Source organism: Cololabis saira, chromosome 21 (assembly GCF_033807715.1).
Source record: "Cololabis saira isolate AMF1-May2022 chromosome 21, fColSai1.1, whole genome shotgun sequence".
Lineage (NCBI taxonomy): Eukaryota > Metazoa > Chordata > Actinopteri > Beloniformes > Belonidae > Cololabis > Cololabis saira.
In genome coordinates this window covers 15,460,818-15,485,879 of record NC_084607.1, presented here as the reverse complement: position 1 = coordinate 15,485,879, position 25,062 = coordinate 15,460,818, and the positions used below count along the sequence as shown (strand labels likewise).

The following is a 25,062-nucleotide window of genomic DNA, read 5'->3' as shown; positions in this document are numbered from 1 at the left end:
CGCCCTGGCCGTGGAACGCTGGACCAGCTCTACACCCTCCGCAGGGTGCTCGAGGGCGCATGGGAGTTTGCCCAACCAGTCCACATGTGTTTTGTGGACTTGGAGAAGGCTTTCGACCGTGTCCCACGTGGCATCCTGTGGGGGGTGCTCCGAGAGTATGGGGTCGGAGGCCCTCTGCTGAGGGCTGTACGGTCCCTGTATGACTGGAGCAGGAGCTTGGTTCGCATTGCCGGCAGTAAGTCAGACCTGTTCCCGGTGCGTGTTGGACTCCGGCAGGGCTGCCCTTTGTCACCGGTTCTGTTCATTATTTTTATGGACAGAATTTCTAGGCGCAGCCAGGGGCCGGAGGGGGTACGGTTCGGGAGCCACTTGATTTCATCTCTGCTTTTTGCAGATGATGTGGTCTTGTTGGCTCCCTCGAGCCAGGACCTTCAGCATGCACTGGGGCGGTTTGCAGCCGAGTGTGAAGCGGCTGGGATGAGAATCAGCACCTCTAAGTCTGAGGCCATGGTTCTCGACCGGAAAAAGGTGGCTTGCACCCTCCAGGTCGGGGGAGAGTTCCTCAGGTGGAGGAGTTTAAGTATCTTGGGGTCTTGTTCACGAGTGAGGGGAGAACGGAGCGCGAGATCGACAGGCGGATCGGTGCGGCGGCCGCAGTAATGCGGTCATTGTATCGGTCCGTCGTGGTGAAGAGGGAGCTGAGCCGAAAGGCAAAGCTCTCGGTTTACCGGTCGATCTACGTTCCCACCCTCACCTATGGTCATGAACTCTGGGTCATGACCGAAAGAACGGGATCCCGGATACAAGCGGCCGAAATGAGTTTCCTCCGCAGGGTGGCGGGGCGCTCCCTTAGAGATAGGGTGAGGAGCTCGGAGTAGAGCCGCTACTCCTCCACATCGAGAGGAGCCAGCTGAGGTGGCTCGGGCACCTGTATAGGATGCCCCCTGGACGCCTCCCTTGTGAGGTGTTCCGGGCATGTCCCACCGGGAGGAGGCCCCGAGGAAGACCCAGGACACGCTGGAGTGACTACGTCACTCGGCTGGCCTGGGAACGCCTTGGAGTCCCCCCGGAAGAGCTGGAGGAAGTGTCCGGGGAGAGGGAAGTCTGGGGATCCCTGCTCCGACTGCTGCCCCCGCGACCCGGACTCGGATAATGCGGTGGACAATGGATGGATGGATGGAAAAAAAAAAAGCACTTCTGGCCGCTGGCCGGAAGTGACGAAGTAAGCGAAACTAACATGGTTTACATATCGCATTTTGTTAATTAATAAAAGTTTAAGATGCTTGGTACCCTTTACAGTTGTTTAATGATTCATTGGACAGTGTTTGTACATGTAAATCTCTGTTGGAGATGTTTTTTACTACTTCGGATTTTTTGCCAGTGTTGCACAGTGATAAAGTTTGTCAAATTATTTGTTATTAACCTCCGTTGTATAGAGGACTTGTTTACATCATTAGGCTTCTAGGATTGGCCTGAATTTTTTTTCATTTGAATCTCTAAATGAGGACTTCGAAGCCTCCTATAATTTCATGCGATTGTTTTGTTTTGCTGATATAATGCACAGATGTGTCATAAATAAAGGAGCTTATGGTTAATATTTTGCTTGCTTATTTATAACATCAAACTGGCTACTATGGACCTAAATGCTTGTGCTCAATGCTTAATATAATATTCAAATAAGGAAATCTTGGTTGAAAGTGGTGCTTTGTCATTATGGCATGTTTTATTAAAAGTAGGTCAATATCAACTTCATTAAGTTTGCACAATGCATGGTTTCAAAATGAACTTGCATTTAAAATAATATTTATTTATCTGAATATTATATTTAACATTCACAATGACTAAATCTGGAAACAATTAATACATAATTCATATGTAAACTAGACAGATATATTCTCCTGCTCATTCATGAGCACAAATGTATTATATATACATAAATCTTCGTCTTTGAGTGCAAAATACATTTTGAAAACCCCCAAATTTTCCACCTGCGTGCTTTGTGCGCGCACGCAGTGTGGCCCTCTCCATACAGTCCTTATGCAGATGTTGCCCCCTGCCTAATCTAGTTGAAGACCCCTGACCTATTCCCTAGGGAAGGGTGTAGGTCTCCAAGAGGAGATAGGAAAGAAACGTTGGAAAAATAGCTGGAATTTACAAACAGTGGCAGTACTGAATCATTTGAAATGCATGTTATTTTATCTGTAAACATGTTACATAAGCTATCCTATGACCCCTGTGTTTGTTCAATAAAAAGTATTTTAAAAAACCCTGTAAAATCTCAATATTTCCAACATCAGTATCCACAAATTAAAACCTTTATTGACATCAATCTCAGCATATGCTGTTGAATGTATAATACCGGTATGTCAGAACAGTTGAACGTTTGAACCTTTAGTGAGTCAGCAGTTTGTGATTAGAGTACTGCTGCCCTCTTGTGTAAAATATTGTGTTTTCACTGAACTCACTGAAAAATGAAAGGTCTTCTCAGAGGTTCAAATCAGATTAAACTGCCATCAAGCCAGTTTTCAGACTGCCTCACTGTGTTTTTTAAAAGATGGACAATTGACAGAGTCAACAAAGGTTTTGATAACTTGTTCATGGCATTCCACTAACAAGCAGAGCTTGAATCTGCAGATTGGTCCTCTAAACTCCAAGTGCAGATCAGCCCCTGCATCTGCCTCCACTTGGTATCAACCCACCTGCTTGTTAAGTGTCAGTAAGTGAATAATAATAATAATAATAATAATAATCATCATAATAATCATAATAATCATAATAATGATTATTATTATAATAATTATAACAATAATAATAATAATAATAGTAGAATTTCATTTTTGAACTACAGTAACTGTCAAGAATGAGAATGAGATTTTTTTTCTTTCAGTACATCCATCCATTTTTATGTAAGAGGTTTCTTCATCAGGGCATAGTTTTACGTGTTAATGGGTTTTCCTTTTCCAATTTAACATATAAAACAGCCACTTGACATATTACACACACGATATGTTCATAACATGTGATGATGAGCTCTCAGTTTGGCACTAGATATCTGAAAAGTTGAACAAGAGTCTCCTGTGCATCTTAACAGCTGCTGTGGATGAGATATCAGTGACCTCCTCGGGGAACCTGGGAGGAAAGAAGTTGAACAAGCTGAAATGTACCTGTTTGGTAACTCCTGTTTTCCTGCGGTCTGCTGTTGTCATGACACCACAGGCATCCGGCAGGAAGTTGCTTCCATCTTTGGGGTCACCTGCCTGCCCGTCTCCAGCCTCACCTTTCCTGAAATTGTGTAAGCTGCATTCTGTTTAGGCTCCAACTTCCCACGAGAACTAAAATGCTCTACTAATTATTATAACCAAAACAATAATAATTAAAAAATATATATATAAAAAAAACAATACACAAAATGTCTCTTTGTGTGATGGTCATGACTGTTCACTCAAAGCTAAATGGTTGCCTGGGTCATCTGCTTTCCTTTTTTTTTTTTACAGTTTTATTTGGGTTAAAATGCTCTTTTGTTGTTGAATTTTCCACTTTACGGTCCTGTGGCACGTTGATGGTGAATATCTGTGGACCCTGGGGGAAATAGTTGGACTTTGACAGGATCACTAACAGCTGAAGACCTGTTACACGTCTGGTCTGCCCTCAGCAAACACCGTCAATAATCCATCATGTATTCCTTTATTTCCCTGATTCCTCATCAATATAACTTTGGTTTAAACTTCTTCCAGAGTTTATAGATCCAATCTATTTAATATTTCTTCAAAAAAAAGAAAGAGGATAAAATCACGACATGATTAAACGTATAATCAACTACTTTAATCTGGGATCTTTAAATATGATACCAGTAATTACAGAAACAATTCCTCTTCTAATTCAATGTATATATTTACAAATATAAATGTAAGAGACTTTTGTCAAAACTGTTTCAGTTTACATTTTTTATTGAGTAAATATTTAAACTAATAAGCAACTCCAGCTGATATGCAATCATAGAAAAGAACAAAGTACATACTCTGTTACATTTGACTTCAATACACCGGTGTATTAAGCAACACTTACACAAAATAAAGGGATATTCTTTTATTTTCAAAAAAGTGCATTTTAAAACACATGACGTAGTTTATAAAGCATCCACAACAATGCCTTTCTTTTTTTTGGTTTCGTTTTAAGGATCATTTGGGGGGTTTCTTAAAACAGGAACCCAACTAAGGCACAGCTCAACTCCCAGTGAGTAGAATAAGAAAAAAAATGTCCAGGTTGGTGTCGGATCTGAAAGAAGCCACAAAACGTGTGGTAAGTTTAAAATTAGTAGGTGTGGATGAAGCTGTCATCTAACTGCTGCAGCTCACCCCAGGGCCGGTTCTAGAAAATGATGACTAGGGCTGTATCTCATATCAGAGGGGGTGCACATGCCTGGCACGTTATTCAACACTAAATTATGCATTTTCCCATCATTTCAAGAGGAATGATACTAGCAAAACAAGAATATTTAAAGTGTATTTCAAATGCTTTATTGCAGCAATATTGCTGCAGAACAAAGAAAATGCTACATTTAGTCTGGGCTACCTCACCCATCAGCTGCCTCGCTATGGACAAATGACAATGCCTTTTCTTCACAGAACCACTCTCTGAAACAACTCTGACCTCTGGGATGAAATTAATTAATATTTAAATGCAAAATGAAATTAGGAATTTGATTATGAATTAAATGAAAATAATGCTCAATGAAATAAAAAAAAAGTGTTTACCTTAAGTGTTTTTTTTTTTACACATTGTAACAATAGTTTGTCCGGTTCAGTCCTCATAATGTGCTTTGTGGAATAAAATTATAACATTCCTATTGTTCCAATTGTTCTTAACAATCATTGTCCACAAGGTGTATCAAGGTTTTAAGGTATTGAGCCTGCACCTGTTCTAACTGAACCCAGACAGCCTGACCAGGCTGGACCAATTTAAATGAAAGCATCTGAGTTACTGCCATTACTATTTTAGTCAATGAAAACAAATGAAGAAGTTGATTAATCTGATTTAAGAGAAGCAAAGCCAACTCACTCCAACTTACCCTAGCCACAAGTCATTCCAATATCACGTTAATGGCCTGATAAAATCAGCTCCACAGTTGACTTTTTTTTTTTAAAAGAGGGACTACAAACTCCAATGCTGAACAACAGGAAAGGGATCCATAACATCCTGTTGGTTATCTGGATTTTATATTGCAATGTTTTATTATACATACACACACATTATATGTATATATGTGTATATAGTGAGAGAGCGTGAATATTACCATATATTCACTCCATATTGTGTACCATATTGTACATTTCTGTTTATATTGTTAATTTCTGTTTATACATTTTACCTGTCATCTGCCATCCTACGTCACTTTTTGTAAGACCCATATCCGGCACTTTTTAATCCTCATATTGTACATTTCTGTTTATTTCTGTTTATACATTTTACATTATTCTATCTCTTACTTTATCTCTATATATCTGTTTGTTTTTATATTTTTATTTTTACTGTATTGCACCAATCACCACAACAAATTCCTTGTGTGTGTTAACAAACTTGGCAATAAACCCCCTTTCTGATTCTGATTCTGATTCTGATTCTGAAGAGAGAGAGAGAGGTTTATTCTGTGGTTTTCAAGTCGTGCAGAATAAATGCTTCCTGTGTCTGTAAAACATTTATCAGCTTCAACTCGGGTAAAATACTCTTTATTTGCTCCGTTACTATATCTGCGCTACATTAACATAAACAGACGCGACGCTGCGGCCGAGGGGTTGGTGACGTCATTGCAGCGGCACGCAACGAAAACACAGAAGAGCGCATGCGCAGCTGTGACGCATGACTCCTTTGATACTGTACTGGCGTCATTCCAGTTCGAAGTCGTTTGACAATAATCCGTGCAGACGATCACAGCAAAACATTTTTGTTACACTGGATTAAACGCGTTCAAAACATAATGATCCCGCAGGAAGTAAAGGTGGCCTTAACTGCCGATGTTATTGAGCCCCTTATTCATAACTTCTTCAGCACCATTACAGCAAAACAGTGGGAGAGTGTCACCACTGGTTCTCCAGACGACCACACCACTGATATGCTAGCTTCACTTCAGTTTAAAATGACAAAACAATTAGCAGCATCAGTTCTGACCCAGATTCTTAAACGAACCGTCACCTGTGAGGAGATAGTCCAGGGCATTACCAAGCAAGCCTACATGGATATCTCAGACTTCTTCAAGAGAGAAGCCATGCATCATGTGGAAAACAAACCAGAATCCTCCATCCACTCTGATCAGGACCCTGCTGCACCTTTTGTAAAACAGATCAGTGATGTCGATAATATTGACAATATGGTTCAGGTTTCTCTGATGTTAATAAGAGAATTCCTGGTCAACATGTGCAAACCTCAACGACACAGCGAGGAAATATCTGAGGAACAAGGTGCATATGTGGAAAGTCCATCACAATCCACCCAAGAGGAGGAATCTGTGTGTGAGAAGACTGATTCCAGAGATTCAAGCGACCAGGAAGAGGAACAGGAACAGGGGGACACTTGCGTATCAGTTGTGAGCTTATTCCTTAAGGGCCTGTTACGTGTTGCTCTAAATAAGTCAAACCAGAAGCCCAAACTAAAAAAATTAGCAGACAATTTTGACACTGTTTTAACACTCATTTTGGATGAAGTAGAAGGAAGTCATTTTGTTATCCCCAGAAAGAGATTTATGGAAATCACACATGACATTTTCGACGAACTTTGTGCAATAAGTGACTGCGCGGAAGAAGAAATGATGACTTTAATTTTAGAAGAATTTAGGACACATGACCTAATTCTCGACCTTTTCAAAGAACACATATTTAAACAATTGAAGAAGGACACTAAAACAGTTTCTGCAACAGAGAAAAAGACACCTAAGATCTCTAAGCAGGAACTATTTTCTTCCAAAGCTGAAACAGAGGATGAACCACCCGCAATCTCTGAGCAGACACCTATGTGCAAACCTCAACGACACAGCGAGGAAATATCTGAGGAACAAGGTGCATCAGTGGAAAGTTCATCACAATCCACCCAGGAGGAGGAATTTGTGTGTGAGAAGACTGATTCCAGAGATTCAAGCGACCAGGAAGAGGAACAGGAACAGGGGGACACTTGGGAAGCAGTTGTGAGCTTATTCCTTAGGGCTCTGTTTCGTCTTGCTCTAAAGAAGTCAAACCAGATGCCCTTACCAGAAAACGTATCAGCGACTTTTGAAACTGTTTTTTTTACACTCATTTTGGATAAAGTAGAAGGAAGTCATTTTCTCATCCCCAAAGAGAGATTTATGCTAATCACACATCACATTTTCAACGATCTTTGTGCAATAAGTGACTGCGCGGAAGAAGAAATGATGATTTTAATTTTAGAAGAACCAAGGACACATGACGTAATTCTCGACCTTTTCAAAGAACACATATTTAAACAATTTCAGAACGACACTAAAACAGTTTCTGCAACAGAGGAAAAGACACCTAAGATCTCTAAGCAGGAACCATTTTCTTCCAAAGCTGAAACAGAGGATGAACCACCCGCAATCTCTGAGCAGACACCTATGTGCAAACCTCAACGACACAGAGAGGAAATATCTGAGGAACAAAGTGCATCAGTGGAAAGTGCATCACAATCCACCCAAGTTGAAGAATTTGCCCTTTCTTCAGAATCTGAAACAGAGAATGAACCACCCACAATCTCTGAGCAGGAAACAGTCATTTTGCCAAAACCTGCAGAAGTCCAAACACCCAAAGTCCTTCAACAGGAACCTGTATCCTCTCCGCGGAGTGTGGTCCAGTCTGTCTCTGAAAAGGATGATTGTCTTCCAGTTTCAATGTCACCAGTCCACCATATCTCTGATCCCAGCACTGTAGAACCTATAGAAACTGGTCCAGTGGCTGCCATCGGATCACAGGAAACATGTGAAGCTACCACAGGGGCAAAGGAAGAAGTCAAAACAGCTCTGAGAATGCTTCTTAACAAACTGATATTGAGAATAGTTGAAAAGTCAAAAGGGGACTTCCCGCATGACCGCTTTTATGCTGTCACTGAGCGACTGTTCCCCAAGATTTGGGCTTTAGTTGATTGTGAAGATTTTCATGTAAAGAAGATAGCAAACCTCAAAAAGGCCATTTATAAAGACCTCCTGAAAATGTGGCACTGCCAAGATATTATACTGATATGCCTGGAATTAGAGAAGCCAGTCATGGACAACAAATTTTTGTCCTGTGTGAAAAAACACTTGATGACTGTATCAAAGAAAACCAGTCGCACCAAACGGTTTTTCTCATGTATTGGAAGAGCTCTCAGGAAAGCCTGCTGTTTTGTTTAAAAAAAAAAAACAACCTGCAATACTGATTATAATGGGTTTAAAGTAGGGCTGTCAAACGATTCATTTTTTTAATCGCGATTAATCGCATGTTGTCCATAGTTAACTCGCGATTAATCGCATATTAATCGCACATTTATTAACACACTTTTTGCTGTTCTAAATTACCTTTAGGTATTTTTTAAATGTTTTTAATACTGTTAACAACATGAGAAAGGGCAAATATGCTTGCGTTATGCAAATGTTTATTCAACTTTCCACAAAAATAGCTTTTGACCTGAATGTAGCATTCCTTCATAAATACAAACACAATGTAGTCCCCAACTTTACACTTGTAAAGACTAACTTAAGATTCCTTGTTTTCTTAAGCAGCTCAATGTAAAACAATGAACCATATGCATCACAAACATTGTACAAGAGGTGCATTGGTCAGTTACATTTTCCATGTAACTATGTCTAACCTCATATGGAGAAAAATAAAAGGCTCAAAAAATATCCCCTTCTCCTAAGTGGGATCAAAACAGGGTGATACAAAAAAAATAAATCACAAACAAATAAAGTAAACATGTAACAGCAGTGAGTGTAACTCAACCTATAAAGTGCAGTTGGGCTATAATTAGCTAATACTCCAGATTCTTTGCTCATCTAATCTTCCCTCACATTTATCCAACGTTGTCTGCTTTTGACGGGCGGGGAGCGGGACGGGGGCGCGCGGCGCGCCTGGTATTTAAAGGGGATCTATTATGAAAAACATGTTTTCATGTTTCATGAACCGCCACCTTACTGTGGTGGAGGGGTTTGTGTGCCCGAGTGATCCTAGGAGCTATGTTGTCGGGGGCACTTACGCCCCTGGTAGGGTCTCCCATGGCAAACAGGTCCTGGGTCACGGGCCAGACTAAGAGCGGTTCACATGCTAATCATGGTGAAGAAAACAGCAAGGACAGTTACGTCGCCCGGATTGGCGTCACCAGGGCCCCGCCCTGGAGCCAGGCCTGGGGTTGGGGCTCGTAGGCGAGCGCCTGGTGGCCGGGTCTTTGCCCGTGGGACCCGGCCGGGCTCAGCCCGAAACAGCGACGTGGGCCCGCCTTCCCGTAGGCCCACCACCCGCAGGAAGGTCCATGGCAGGCTGGTGCCATGTCGACTGGGTAGCAGTCGTGGCGGGGTGCCTCGACAACCCAATCCCTGGACTAAAGCCCTCACAGTGGGGACATGGAATGTCACCTCACTGGGGGGGAAGGAGCCGGAGCTTGTGCGTGAGGTTGAGAGATACCGACTAGAGATAGTCGGGCTCACCTCCACACATAGCTTGGGCTCTGGAACCCAGCTCCTTGAAAGGGGCTGGACCCTCCACTACTCAGGAGTTGCCCAGGGTGAGAGGCAGCGGGCTGGTGTGGGCTTGGTTATAGCCCCTCAGCTCAGTCGCCATGTGTTGGAGTTCACCCCGGTGAACGAGAGGGTCGTTTCCCTGCGCCTTCGGGTCGGGAAAAGGTCTCTCACTGTTGTTTGTGCCTACGGACCGAACAGCAGTGGGGAGTACCCGGCCTTCTTGGAGTCCCTGGGAGGAGTACTTGATAGTGCTCCAACTGGGGATTCCATTGTTCTACTGGGGGACTTCAACGCTCACGTGGGCAATGACAGTGATACCTGGAGAGGCGTGATTGGGAGGAACGGCCTCCCCGATCTGAACCCGAGCTGTGTTTTGTTGTTGGACTTCTGTGCTAGTCACAGTTTGTCCATAACTAACACCATGTTCAAGCATAAGGGTGTCCATCAGTGCACGTGGCACCAGGACACCCTAGACCGGAGGTCAATGATCGACTTTGTTGTCGTTTCATCTGACCTTCGGCCGCTTGGACACTCGGGTGAAGAGAGGGGCTGAGCTGTCAACTGATCACCACCTGGTGGTGAGTTGGATGCGCTGGCGGAGGAGGAGGTTGGACAGACCGGGCAGACCCAAACGGATTGTGAGGGTCTGTTGGGAACGTCTGGCCGAGCCCTCTGTCAGGGACATCTTCAACTCCCACCTCCGAGAGAGCTTCTCTCAGATCCCGGGGGAGGCGGGGGACATCGAGTCCGAGTGGACCATGTTCTCTGCCTCCATTGTCGACACGGCGACTCGAAGTTGTGGTCGCAAGGTCTCCGGTGCCTGTCGTGGCGGCAATCCTAGAACCCGGTGGTGGACACCGGAAGTACAGGATGCCGTCAGACTGAAGAAGGAGTCCTACCGGGCTATGTTGTCCTGTGAGACTCCTAACGCAGTAGATGGGTACCGGCAGGCCAAGCGAGCCGCGGCTCGGGCGGTCCTGGAGGCAAAATCCCGGGTCTGGGAGGAGTTCGGGGAGGCCATGGAGGAAGACTTTCGGTCGGCCTCGAGGAAATTCTGGAGGACCGTTCGGCGCCTCAGAAGGGGGAAGCAGTACTCTGCCGGCACTGTTTACGGTGTGGGTGGGGAGCTGTTGACCTCGACTGGGGACATCGTCGGACGGTGGAAGGAATACTTCGAGGATCTCCTCAACCCGACTGACATGCCTTCCACGGAGGAAGCAGAGAGTGGGGACTCTGGGGACATGCTCATCCATCACCCAAGCCGAGGTCACTGAGGTGGTTCATAAGCTCCTCAGTGGCACCGGGGGTGGATGAGATTCGCCCTGAGTACCTCAAGTCTCTGGATGTCGTAGGGCTGTCTTGGTTGACACGCCTCTGCGACATTGCATGGAGGAAGGGGACAGTACCGCTGGAGTGGCAAACCGGGGTGGTGGTCCCTCTGTTTAAAAAGGGGGACCGGAGAGTGTGTTCCAACTACAGGGGGATCACACTTCTCAGCCTCCCCGGGAAAGTCTACGTCAGGGTACTGGAGAGGAGAATACGGCCGATAGTTGAACCTCGGATTCAGGAGGAACAATACGGTTTTCGTCCCGGTCGTGGAACACTGGACCAACTCTACACCCTCTGCAGGGTGCTCGAGGGTTCATGGGAATTTGCCCAACCACTCTACATGTGCTTTGTGGATCTGGAGAAGGCATTTGACTGTGTCCCTCGTGCCATTCTGTGGGGGGTGCTCGGTGAGTATGGAGTCCGGGGCCCTCTATTAAGGGCTGTCCGGTCTCTGTATGATCGGAGCAGGAGTTTGGTTCGCATTGCCGGCAGTAAGTCAGACTTGTTCCCGGTGCATGTTGGACTCCGGCAGGGCTGCCCTTTGTCACCGGTCCTGTTCATAATTTTTATGGACAGGATTTCAAGGCGCAGCCAGGGGCCGGAGGGGATCCGGTTTGGGAACCACAGGATTTCGTCTGTGCTTTTTGCGGATGACGTCCTGTTGGCTTCATCGGACCGGGACCTTCAGCGTGTGCTGGGGCGGGTTTGCGGCCGAGTGCGACACGGCAGGGATGAGAATCAGCACCTCCAAGACCGAGGCCATGGTTCTCCACCGGGAAAGGGTGGCGTGCCTTCTCCGGGTGAGTGGAGAAGTTCTGCCTCAGGTGGAGGAGTTCAAGTATCTCGGGGTCTTGTTCACGAGTGAGGGAACGATGGAGCGGGAGATTGACAGACGGATCGGTGCAGCGTCCGCAGTTATGCGGTCGATGTACCAGACCATCATGGTGAAGAAGGAGCTGAGTCGAAAAGGTGAAGCTCTCTATTTACCGGTCAATCTACGCACCTACCCTCACCTATGGTCATGAACTTTGGGTAGGGACCGAAAGGACAAAATCGCGGATACAAGCGGCCGAGATGAGTTTCCTCCGCAGGGTGGCTGGACGCTCCCTTAGAGATAGGGTGAGGAGTTCAGTCACCCGGGAGGAGCTCGGAGTCGAGCCGCTGCTCCTTCACATTGAGAGGAGTCGGCTGAGGTGGCTTGGGCATCTGTACCGGATCCTCCTGGATGCCTCCCTAGGGAGGTGTTCCAGGCATGTCCCACCGGGAAGAGACCCCGGGGAAGACCCAGGACACGCTGGAGAGACTATGTCTCTCGGCTGGCCTGGGAACGCCTCGGACTCCCCCCGGAAGAGCCGGAGGAAGTGTCTGGGGTGAGGGAAGCCTAGGCATCTCTGCTGTTTTTCCTTACAACTGTTTGGCTTAAGGCTTTTCTCCCACTAGGGGAGTTTTTACCTGCCATTGTTTATGTAATAATTGCTTGGGGGTCATGTTCTGGGTCTCTGGAAAGCGTCTAGAGACAACTTTTGTTGTTAGACGCTATACAAATAAAATTGAATTGAATTGAATTGAATTGCTGTAAGACACTCATCTGTTTCTTCGTAACTCCTAAACAGAGATCCAAGTTCAGCACGGCCTCTGCGCTCTGCTGGAGAGGATGTGGGGAGGCCACTGCAGACCATGGACACATGGTTTGATCAGGCCGTCAGTTCAAAATCATCATACTTTGCTCCTTCACCCTCTTATACCTTGGACTCTTCCCAGATGATCTGACTGTGGATGATGTTTACCTCTTGAAGATTTTTGTGGCAATAAGAAAAGGTTGGCTACAGACACAGCGTCCTGCACTGAACCTGTTCACATCAATAACAGCATGACCTATTCCCTAGGGGAGGGTGTAGGTCTCCAAGAGGAGATAGGAAAGAGAAAAAGGGCTGGACTTTACAAACAGTGGCAGTACTGAATCATTTGAAATGCATGTTATTTCATCTGTAAACATGTTACATAAGCTATCCTCTACCCCTGTGTTTGTTCAATAAAAAGTTTTTTTTTCATCTCTATTTCCAACATAATTTTCCACAAATTTAAACCTTTATTGAAATCCTTCTAAGGGTATACGTTTGTATGTATAATATGTCAGCACAGTTGAACGTTTGAACCTTTAGTGAGTCAGCAGTCAGTGATTAGAGTACTGCTGCCCTCTTGTGTAAAATATTATGTTTACAGTTTCACTGAACTCGCTGAAACATGTAAGGTCTTATATTATTCTCAGAGGTTCAAATTAGATTAAACTGCCATTTAGCCAGTTTTCAGACTCTATCACTGCTTTTTTAAATATTAACAATTGAAAGAGTCAAAGGTTTCAAGAGACTTGGCATTCCACGAACAAGCAGAGTTTGAATCTGCAGATTGGTCCTCTAAGATCAGCCCCTGCATCTGCCTCCACTTGGTATCAACCCACCTGCTTGTTTAGTGAATAATAATAATAATAATAATAATAATAATAATAATAATAATAATAATAATAATAATAATAATAATAATAATAATAATAATAATAATAATAATAATAATAATGTTAGTAATAATAACATTTCACTTTTTGAACTAACTGTCAAGAATGACATCTAGTACATTTATTCATTTTATGTAAGAGGTAAGTAAGAGGAAATTATTTTGTGTTTTATATTCCAGATTCTCTAAAATTGTTCTGCACTGGCAAATAAGATCATCTTAACTTTTCATCCAACTGGTAAGAAGTCACGGGTGAAGAGCGAACAAAGATTAAAGCATTTGGCTTGCACCTCCAGGTCGACTGTAAATCACTTCTCACCTCTCACAACATGTGGAATAATGACGTATGAGGCGTCAGAGGTAAATGTGTGTTACCAGCATAAGAGAGAAAAAAAAAAGGAAAAATGTTTTATTTGTTTTGGTTTGTTTGTTAGTGTAGGCTGAAAATAAGGGGAAGACAAAGTTGAAAATGCTGCAGAAAGTTTCAGCAGTTGGTGACACCATGCTGAATACAAATTGAAAACTTCTCTGGCACAAGTGCAGCCTGTGACAGGCTCCACCAGAACACCGAAAACCATGAAATTTGCTTTTGACCTGAAATTCTCTGTGACCTTTCTGGTTCAAATAATTGAATAACAAAAGAATGACAGGTGAAGAGCTGCAGCCAGGGAATCCAGTCCTGAGCTGGTCAAGTGAGGCGACCAATAACACAACATGAAAATCACTGCATGAAAATTAGGCTCTGCCAGGAGGTTACACTTCTTTTTATTCTTCCGTAACACCTGCTCTCATGTTTTATTATGTTTATTTTATTTTTTTATTACTACATCTGTGCTGAACCGATGCTCTGAAATGCTTAGAAAGGTCATCCTTTAGATTTGATTAGACATTTTGAATCATCTCAGCGTCAGATTGCATTCATTTGTACCTCGTTAGCGATGATAAACTGTGCAGGATCTGCATCCACTGCGTTTCATCTCAGCACCTTGCTCATATACTGTCATAAAACTTAAGCCTTTGCAAGTCCAGATCTAGATGGATTGACGTTGAAAGAATTTTTTGTCATCCATTTACCTGGTTGCCTAGGTTACAGTATTTGCCACTGGAAGTGGTTTCCTGTCAAGCGATGCTCTCATGACAACATTTTGTCATTTTCAAGAAATTTAAATAATTAAAGTTGCATAATTCCTAAATAATTACAAAACTGTCAGAAGGTAACATTGGCGCACAGCTAATGCAGAAGTGCCCTTCGTAAGATAAACATGGCTGGAAATGGCTTGTTGATGTCCACTTCGATATTAAATTCAGATTCATACTGATTTATCTTTCCTCAGCTGAGCATTTATGAACTTAAACAGATATAAGGGACATTAAGGAGATTAAGAGAAGACTATTTCAAGATATATTTAAAGACATAAATGTTCTTTGTTACTTTTAACTTTTAAGTTTGTATTATCCTCCTCTCTTATTTCTTATCGAAAGTCATTTTAACTGTCTTTTTCATTTTTGCATCTTTTGCTTTTAAGTCTTGACTTCTTTCCTCATCTTGATGCCTCTGGTATTTGTTTTCATATTGTAGTGCCTAACTGTCATTTCTAGCTCTTTGCTTCACTTTGGTTGTTCAAAATGTGCTTTATGATTGAATTGACTTGGTTATTTTGCAGCTTTACATGAGTGGAGGCACAGAAGCGTGAATAAAACGGTATGTCAGTGTTAGACTGCACTATAACACAGTAACTGCTAAACAGTAAGCTGTTTTCACCACTGACCTTTCCTTTGCTCCGTTTTACCTCCTTTGTGTTTTATGCTCCACATCGTTGCGAATCAGAGCAGCAACAGATGAAGCTCTGTCTCCTACACTACATGAGATTACATATGTTTCCCTCGCTCTCTGATGTACTGTAATCCAAACCGGGTCACAGCACTGAGCTGGAGCCCCCTGATGGATTAAATTTCAAACCCACAAAGCTTTATTTCATGGCATAAAGTTCAAGTCTCAAACATTACCCTTCAAATAGATGTGAGGTCTTCAATGGATACTTTCCTCCAACACTTAAATTCTGAAGATCATTTCTGAGCGCCGGACTGATTCTTGTTCCTCATAACGTTACAGCAACACAACTCTGATGGAGTCAGGATAAAAGTTTTACTCTGAGCTAGTTTACAGATTTATGGACATCATCAACTTTTCTCATTATAGGTCAAAGTTAAGTTAAGACATAAAGAAGCAACTGAACTGACCAATGAATGCAACAAAAGAGTTTATTAATATAATGCAGCACAGAGACGAGAGCGATACAAGCAGACCTCAGCGAGGTCCAGGAGGCTGAACATTGTAAAGGATTACAAATGTAATATGCTTTTATATTTTCAGGGTCAATACTGCAGACACTAACTCATGGCTCTAATGCCTACTGTGAAATGTTTATTTCAAGTGAACTAAAATTTGACTCATCTTCACCAGACTTGCAGTCTGTAAGATATTATAACACTGAAAAAAAAACTGGATTAAGTTGCTTTGGGTTCATTTATTGTTAAAATTGGCTTTAATTTTTGTTTTTTCTTTGGTAAGTCATAAAATAAGAGCAATTTTCATATTCATATCATCCCATCAAGACTCGTTTGACACAGTGGCATGATTCTCTCAGCCTCAAATTTCACCACGTGTGGTTGGTAAAGAAAAGTAATCTAATAAACACCAATAATTTCTACTGTCTCTTAGCAAGTATTTTTGGTCATGTGATTCAGACATGGTGTGATTGCAGTCTTGTATCAGCAATTAGGGTTAAGGTGGTTCAGTTGTAGCCACTAGACTACCACCCCCCACCATTGGACCCCGGATAGATGTGCCACCAGGGAAGTTTTCAACACTTAGACGAGAGATGCTCTCATACTCATTCTTTCAAAATGGACCAGTCTGAAGTAAATGAGAAATGCACAAATGATAGACCATGTGGACAAATACCATTACAGCTGCAGGGGGCGTTGACCAAATTACATTACTTGATGCCTCGGCAACAAATCAGATAATAATGAAAGCTAAAGGATTATGTTCAGATTGGCTGTGCCATCAGAGAGGACAGAGAAAAGCCTGAGAGGAAGCAGACATCAGAGTCAAAGAGGCTCCTCGTTGTGAAGTTAGGTTGGGGTAGGAGCTTTCTTCTTTATCAGCCTCCTCCCAGTCTGTCTCGGAGCCGAAGGAGGAGCAGCGGGAGCAGGATTGTTGGCACGGCTGGCCTTGACCTCGTCAATGAAGGTTTCTACGGCGCTGAACTTTTCAGTCAGATCACCCAGGTGAGCTTTAAGGGCGTTGAACTCCTTGTAGAGGTCATCTAAAGCCTCAGACAGAGGCTGGATCCTGAACCGAGATGAAAACAACGTCAGTTTGTTCTGTTCAGTAACCAGGAATGTTGTGAAAAGAAAAGGAAATGCAGTTAAAAAAAACTCAAAAGGAGGAATAAACCTACCGTTAAGCTCCTGATGAATAAACAAGTACAATAAAGTACAATAAAAGAAAAATCATTTAGTTTTTTTCATAATTTTCGTCAGATGTTTGTCAGAACTGATGAGTTTGTAGTTCAGGATGGTTTTGACTGTTTAAAACATTAGTTTCAGAGGCACTGGCGGTAAAGCGCCCTGTGATGTGGCCCATGTGGGTTTCTGAAAGCTAAAACAGAGACGCTACTGATGTTAATGGATTCGAGAAAGCCCTGGAAGAGGAAATAAGAACTCATTCATGAATGTCAGCGTTTGCTCAGGGATTCAGTCTCTGCAGCAGCTCCTAATACAAAACCGGAGTTTATAAATGCTAATTTCTGACAACTGAAGAAAGAAAACAAAGCTTTTGTAAGACACAGAAATGAGAAACGATCTCTAAATTATGCGTCAGTATCTTAGAAATTAGAGGGTTTTTTTTTGTTTTGTTGAATAATGAATTAAACATAGTAATTCAATAATGAGGATCTAAAAATGTTCAGCAAAACATGTTAGTACAAGAACAGTACAAGTACAAGAACAAATTAGCATCTCAAACTGTCTCAAAAGAATGACTTAAAGTCACAAGTAAGTATTGAAAATGTTTGCAACGCTTTCTCAAAGTGAAGAATTTACAATGTAATGACTCAAAACTGTTTGAAAAAACTACCTTAGAGTGATTCAGACTGCATCTTAAATTTTAAATACTTTCTTCAATTTCAATCTGTCAACTTTAGCAATCAAGTTTTCAAATGTTTTCTAAACAATAAAACATTTGCCGTAGAGATGAGGGGTGAGAAGCCCAGTGACCCAGGAGCAGCTCGGAGTGGAGCTGCTGCTCCTTCACATCAACAGGAGTCAGCTGAGGTGACTTGGGCAATATGTATCGGATGCCCTCTGGACGCCTCCCTAGGGAGGTGTTCCAGGATTGTCCCATTGAGAGGAGACCCCGGGGAAGACCCAGGACACGCATGGTGAGACTATGTCTCTCGGCTGGCCTGGGAACGCCTCAGAATCCCCAGGAAGAGCTGGAGGAAGTGTCTACTTAGACTGCTGTGCTGACCCCACGACCTGGTCTTGGACAAGCGGATGAAGATGGATGGATGGATGGGTGGATGGATGGATGGATGGATGGATGGATGGATGGATGGATGGATGGATGGATGGATGGATGGATGGATGGATGGATGGATGGATGGATGGATGGATGGATGGATGGATGGATGGATGGATGGATGGATGGATGGATGGCAGAAATGTACTTCCATAAGAAGAAGACGAGTAAACGTCTAGAAAAGATGTCTTCTCCACTTCTCTTTATTAAACTACTAAACCGCAGTCGTCCGCCCACTGGCTCAGAAATAAGAGAGGGCTTCCCAGTGGAAAACTCGGCCCTGGTTTCTGTTTAGATTCTGAAATTGCAGGATGGACTGGTTATTACTATGACGTCATTGACCACAGAGTGTACTTGACAAACCCCTGACTGCAGTTTGAAGCGCTGGGATAAACCAAATTCCTGTGGTGGCTGACCCACAGCGCGCAGATCGGTTTATTTCACTCACGTACAGCAGAACAGTCTGCTTCTGTAAGACACTGAAATGAGAAACGATCTCTAAATTATGCGTCAGTATCTCAGAAATCAGAGGATTTTTTGTTTGTTTTGTTCAATAATGATAAACATTAATGAAATTAAATTCACGTACAGCAGAACAGTCTGCTCAGTCAAAACACCCAAGAGGGCAAGGACATGTGCTCTGCTCTTTGAGACAAAACTTACCTGTTGAAATGAAGCACAAGAGAGGAAGAATTTGGTTAACACCAGGGTCTAGCATGTCGGGACTGGCCCGATGTCCTGGCATAGTGATGCCTGAAATGGGTGATCCACAACATAGCACGGTGCAAGCTCGGTTTCCAAAATAAATCTGTTGTTGCAGCTTATTTTTAAGTCTTTATTTTGACTTCCTTTGGTCTACTACAGCAGCCTTCTGTGGTTTGGCGACACCAATCATTTCCATGTTGCCATGGAAACATGTTTCCTGACTACCGGTACCAGGATACCAGCCAAGGAAACCCAACACTTCCAAAGTGATACTTTGAGGGTGCTCACTGTGTTCAAAACTGATCCTGCAGCAGGATCCTGAATCAGCGTCAGCATATGATGAGGTAGGAGTGAGACCAGGTTGGGATTTTCAAATGGGTTGCAGCCAGATGGTAACGTTATTGCAACAATTTCAGAATGGTGATAAACTGTGAGTGTTTTTCAGGCGTTGCTCCTCATCCAGCCATCACATGCCCCTGTTGAGTAGTGAATAATCACTGTAGAATTTACTTTGTTGTTGTTACAGAGATGTGCAATTAAGCTCTTTCCTTTCAGCAGATGTCAGTGATCCTTCCTGCTTGAATCCATCATCGTCCCAGTTTTTTGTTTCTTTTGTGCTTGTTAGTTTTTAATCAAAGTCCCACTTGTCTCTTTGTCCAAGATGATAGTTATGTTACACTTATTCACCTCTGGCGTTCTTGGTTATACATTTTTTATGACACTTTTAGAAAGCTGAAAGCCACCCTGAGCAAAAATGTACCTTTTCTGCAATTCTTTTCAATAACAAAGTGTGAAAATTCAGTTGGGGACAGCCTGAACTACAGATCAGCTGATCTGGCAGATTCAAAATATACAAGATCATTTCAGGCAAAAAAAACAGGACTCTGAAACCCTGATGGGATTTTATCATGAACAGATATGGATCTACTCATTGATATTAGTACTTAGAAGAGCTCTCTCTTATCTGTTATAGATTAACTTCTGACAAGTTAGTTGTCAGAAGTCTATAGCTCAACTAAACTCAAAAGTTTTATTACAAAATATCAAAATGGAATAGTGGACACCTCAGATCAGAATGGCTCCGACCACATTAAAAGCAAGAGTACCACAAAGCAAACAGATATCTGATTTTTGAGACAGTGCCTCATCATGAATGAATGGACAGTGTGACAGATAAACACTGTCTCCCGTCTCATATAACCTGTATGACCAACCTCAGGCCCCATCTATACTCTGGCCCTGCCCATCCAGCGTACCTGGCATAGTCCGGCAGCAGAGACTGGTGGTCGTTCTGCAGGAGTCCTTTCATCTGGGTCAGAATGTCGAACCTCCAGTCGTCCAGAACCTGAGTCAGGTTGGCCACGTTACGCATGTTGACCTGATCAGCTGCACAGAAAAGTCACAGACAAACAGTCCTAATGTGTTTGTTGCCTGGCAGATAATATATTTACTAAAAACTTTTTCAGGATTAAATAGTAAGGGAAATACACTTTATTGATCCTTACATCCTACACCCAGCATGCGAGTGTGACACAAGGAAGTCTCAAACTGTGCAGTTCCTCAAACGACCACTAGGGCTCAAGCTCATTTGTTGCTTCCCCTGGCAGCAACCGGAACAGCTCCTAGTGTTTGGTGCCACTTCGTAATACACTGAGCAGTCGCTTGAATACATTTCTCCAGGTTCTTCTGCACCTTTTTTGGATGGATTAATCTTGCTTAGAACCATAACTCAGCACAACATTGTGCTCTGATAGCACTCCAGAGATCCTCAAGGCTGCAGTCATTTAGCCAAGCATTGGGGGTCTCAGTACTATGTCTGTACTAAACTAAACCTTTCTGTTTAGTAAAGCCTATAGTTAGTGTTTAGTAAACCTCTAGTTGGTGTGAGTAAATCTCTAGTTAGTGTAAACTATAGTGTATTAGAGTCAGTAGTCATAGCTGCAGCTATAGAACAAGACTATAATAGTTAGTCTCAAATATAGCTTCGTGGTAGATATGCTGCTATAGGCCTCTGCTGCAGGGGGTACCGACATGATCCACTGAGCAGTTCCTTGGCTCTAACCCTTCTTCTCCTCTCCTCTTCCCTTCCTTTCTTCTCCTTTTCCATTTTTATTTATTATAAGTATCTCAAAGCCATCATTCCTGTAGTTTCTTGTGCTGGCCCCCTTTTTTCTCTTTTTTGCATGTTTGCAGGCCGGAGCTTCAGGAGCTGGGGTCCCCCCCCGGTCATCCCACTGCTGCTTCCACCTGCCTGCGTGGATGTCTGCTGTGTGCTGCTGACGTCCCCGACCCCCCCAGTCTGGCCTTCGGCAGGAGGACCCCCCCCTTATGAGCCTGGTCCTGCTCAAGGTTTCTTTCCTCCTAAAGGGGAGTTTTTCCTTGCCACTGTTTATGTAAGAAAGTGCCTAGAGACAACATTTGTTGTATTAGACGCTATACAAATAAAATTGAATTGAATTGAATTGAACTATATCTTCTTGTCCAACTCTTTCTATTAAGTCCATGGTATCATGTGGAGCCAGCCAGTGAGTCATCACTACATTTGCCTTTTGGCACAAATTGGAGCTTGGAACCTTAAAAGATTAAGTTTTGATTGTATTTTTGAGAAAAGGAGCTGGATTGCTAACAAAGAAAATTCTTGGGTTTTTGTTTGTCTGTTCGTTTAACCCTCCTAGACAAATACAATGTAAATAAAGCCAAATCTGTCAACAGAACTTGCTATTTTTTACCAGTTTGCACAAATTTACCAGTTTTTACAAATAAAATGTTTCCAACATGGACTATTTTATGCAGTCCATGTGTTTGTTATATTTAACTGTAAAGCACTTTGGTCAACAGTGAGTGCTTAAAAGTGCTATACTGTACAAGTAAAGATTGATATGAGGGTGAGAATTGCTTGGGACACGCTGCAACACTCAGTTCCAGCACTGACATCATCCTTCTGTCCTGAATTTGACCTTCAATCTAGAGTAAAGACATTTTAATCTGGGTGCTCACAGCCATCCCTGTAGTTCCACTCGCTGGCAGCCTTCGACGTCGGGCGTCGCCTCTGGGCCAGCACAGTTACTGTGGCGACGGCCAGTAACAGCAACATCACGCTCAGTTTGAGGGTCATTTTGAGACCAAAACCTAAAGAAGGAGACACATGTGAGTCATTGGCAATTTATCCTCATCAGCCCCAGACTGAGTTAGACTGAGATAGTTTATAAAAGCAAAAAAGGGAAAAAAGGCTTCATGTAAAGGAATTATGTACCTGAGAAATGGTTAAGTTAAAACTCTAAGACCAACACACAAATAGACACACAGCCTGGAAAATAGCAGTGGAGTGGTTGACTAGAAACCTTAAAATCAGTTGCTATAAACAAAAATATAAAGACATGTTGTATAAGAGGGCTTTTGAATCATGTCTTAGTGGTATTTGGATGCAGAAATGTTACAAATGTTACAGATTCAGTTCATTAAGACCTCATAAACTTCTCTTTTTGGATGTTCACTTAGTACTTTCTATTTTTTTCTTCATTGTTTCATCCTATTTGAAGTCTTTTGACACTGAAATGAGTCCTACTGGTATGGTTTAATCCTTATTCCTTCTTTATTTATTGAGTTTTAATCCAGAAAACAACTTTTGATTGAATGCTAAATGAGTCCCATTTTGCATCTTTGTTTAATGAAGGTTGACCCGAAGCAGTTTCCTGATATTAAATATAAATCACTGATTTTGAGTCTGTTTTGCATTTTTAGACAAAAGCGAGACATAAAAGATACATAAAAATATAAAAATCACACATGAAAACTCATTCTAAATTCTGAATTGCATTCTTTCTTTTTTGGGAAGAAAAATATAGACAAAGCTGGATGTCTGTGAATATTTCACTCTTCAATGAAAAAACAAACTGTACAGCTTTCAATGCAGGAAAAGCTGAAGGGAGGGAATATAACTCATTGTTGTACAAACGCCCAAATCTTCCACATGCGTCAGACGGTGGAAGAAAGAAAGTCGCCCCGAGGCTATAAAGTCTCAGCGCCAACCAGTCAGCTCACATTTAAAAGCGAGTCCAAGATCCAATCAGAACACCGATGCACAAACCTGAACTGACAGAGAGAGATTTGGAAAACAGGGAGGAGAGCTGCAGAGGCATGCTGAGTACAAACCACTCCTGTAACTTCACGTTTGTCCCACATAAGCCAACAATAATACACTGAAACTTTAGTAGACTATACAGCTGGACACACTGGACACGTGTGTTTAAAACAAACTCACATATTCGGTTGATGAATCAGAGATGGTTCCAGCCTCCAGCTACCTGTCCGCTGTAATTTTTGCCACTCATGGAACCCAATTTAAGTTTTAAGCACATAAATGTGACGTCTCTTTAACACTGTTAGATATCAGTTTTAAAACATTGACATATTTCATTAATTCTCTTAAGTGCAGGTTGATTTCACGTTTGATGGCCACAAATACATCCACTAAAAACTGCAATGTTCATCATGTCAGATTTCCTTCAACTTTTGCTGTAAAAACATGTATATAAAGAAAATATCCCTTAATCTTTGAGAGAACATGTTCCTGAGATCTGCAGGAGACAAGACTTATGTATCACACTCATGACATAACCTCCTAAGACCTGGCGTACACATATGTGGACATCAAAGCTTTCGTTGTCATAATATCTAATTTTTTAATGGGGGCCCAAATCAGCAAGAAAAAAAATTGCACCAGGTTTTAGTAGATTAAATTGAAGCAAAACATGCCCTTGAAATATTTAAACAAACCAAACACCAATATTGCAGCTGTTCTGCAGTAATACTGCAATAATACTGCAATACACAAATCGCATTCTCTGCCTGAATCTTTGCTGCAATTTCTTTCATAAGCAACTAAAAATCTGATCAGCTCAATCTGGCACCTATAAAACAAGCACGGCTTTGTAGCGCAGGAAAGAAAACAATTATATGCTTTGTTAAGTTCATGCACAAAATGAGCAAGGAGGACTATTCAGTTTTATTTCAAACATGCAGTTATAGAGCAGCTCATGCAACATGAATACAAGGCATATTCTTCTAGTCTAAAGATAAAAGTAATACTTGTGTGTTGTGAGGTAAACAGGCACTATACCCATCTCACAGCACTCATTTGCCTTTACATAATCATCAACCTATGATATATTTAAACCAAATATTATATATAAAATACAATACCTGTAGTTCTGCAGCTCCTCTCATGTAAAGGTTTGCCTTTGCTCCAACAGAAGTCAGTGAAAGGCATACAAGACGCGCAGAGAGATCTGGTAAAAGACAGACACAACACACACCCCTGCACCACATAAGCATGCATGCACATGCAAATACACACACACAAAAATGTACCCTTACACTTTTAAACACACACATACACACACAGGATGTAGCCATTCCCCCATCATTATGGAGGCTCGGTGGTCATCAGTGTGGTTTGGGGTGGAGGCAAAGCTCCAGCACCTTGGTCGGTGTTTGTGTGTGCGTTTGAATATGTTGTTCCTTTTATGACCTTTGGATAAAATCCAGTCATACATAATTCATATATGAAATCCTTACCAGTCTGTGCGTGTACTCTACCTTGTGAAAAGAAAGAAAGAACAATTTGATTGCAAAACTATCTTTAGTTTTGAAGTTACAAACTTCGAAAAAAATAAAAATTCAAGAACAATAAACCATTCTGTACAACCCATGTTTTGACCAAAAACTCTCAGGTTTTGTAATGCCAGAAAGAAAGAATGAAGCAGGAAAATAATGAAGGAAGAAAGGAAGACAGAGAGAGAAATAATCGTTAACATTTATAGACTAAACTAAAAAGATGTGATGTTGTAATGGAAACATTGCAGCAACACAGGTGGACATTGTGTATCTCTAAGGCATGGCTGTTGAATTCTAATTTCCCTTTTATGACAGTACTTACATGTATGTGGTCTTGGATCAGATCACCCCCAGGTTTTACTTTTGATCTCATACACCTGGACAACATCTGTCCACAGAATTACAGACTAAATAAACGTTTTCCAAAATACACATGGTAGGTTGTGCAACACACAAAAGCACACAGTGTCCAAAACAAATTTAAATAGACGCAGAACAGATGATTCAATAAAAAATATGTACATTTCAAAGATAGATGACTGTATAAAATTACACAATTTATTATAGAACAATACGTTACCACCGAAAGCTAATTAAGGACAAACCTCTGTGTATTTTT

At 42.3% G+C, this 25,062-nt stretch overlaps 1 protein-coding gene across 1 annotated transcript; it reads right to left on the bottom strand.

Moving 5' to 3' along the window:
• Positions 1-16,379: 16,379 nt before the first annotated feature.
• Positions 16,380-24,174, bottom strand: si:ch211-76l23.4 (uncharacterized). Its single transcript, XM_061711830.1, has 4 exons — positions 24,030-24,174; positions 21,825-21,956; positions 20,084-20,213; positions 16,380-16,892 (listed from the first exon to the last, which is right to left on the bottom strand). The coding sequence occupies exons 1-4, from the start codon at positions 24,169-24,171 to the stop codon at positions 16,673-16,675; spliced, it is 624 nt and encodes a 207-aa protein (XP_061567814.1). The 5' UTR covers positions 24,172-24,174; the 3' UTR covers positions 16,380-16,672.
• Positions 24,175-25,062: the final 888 nt, after the last annotated feature.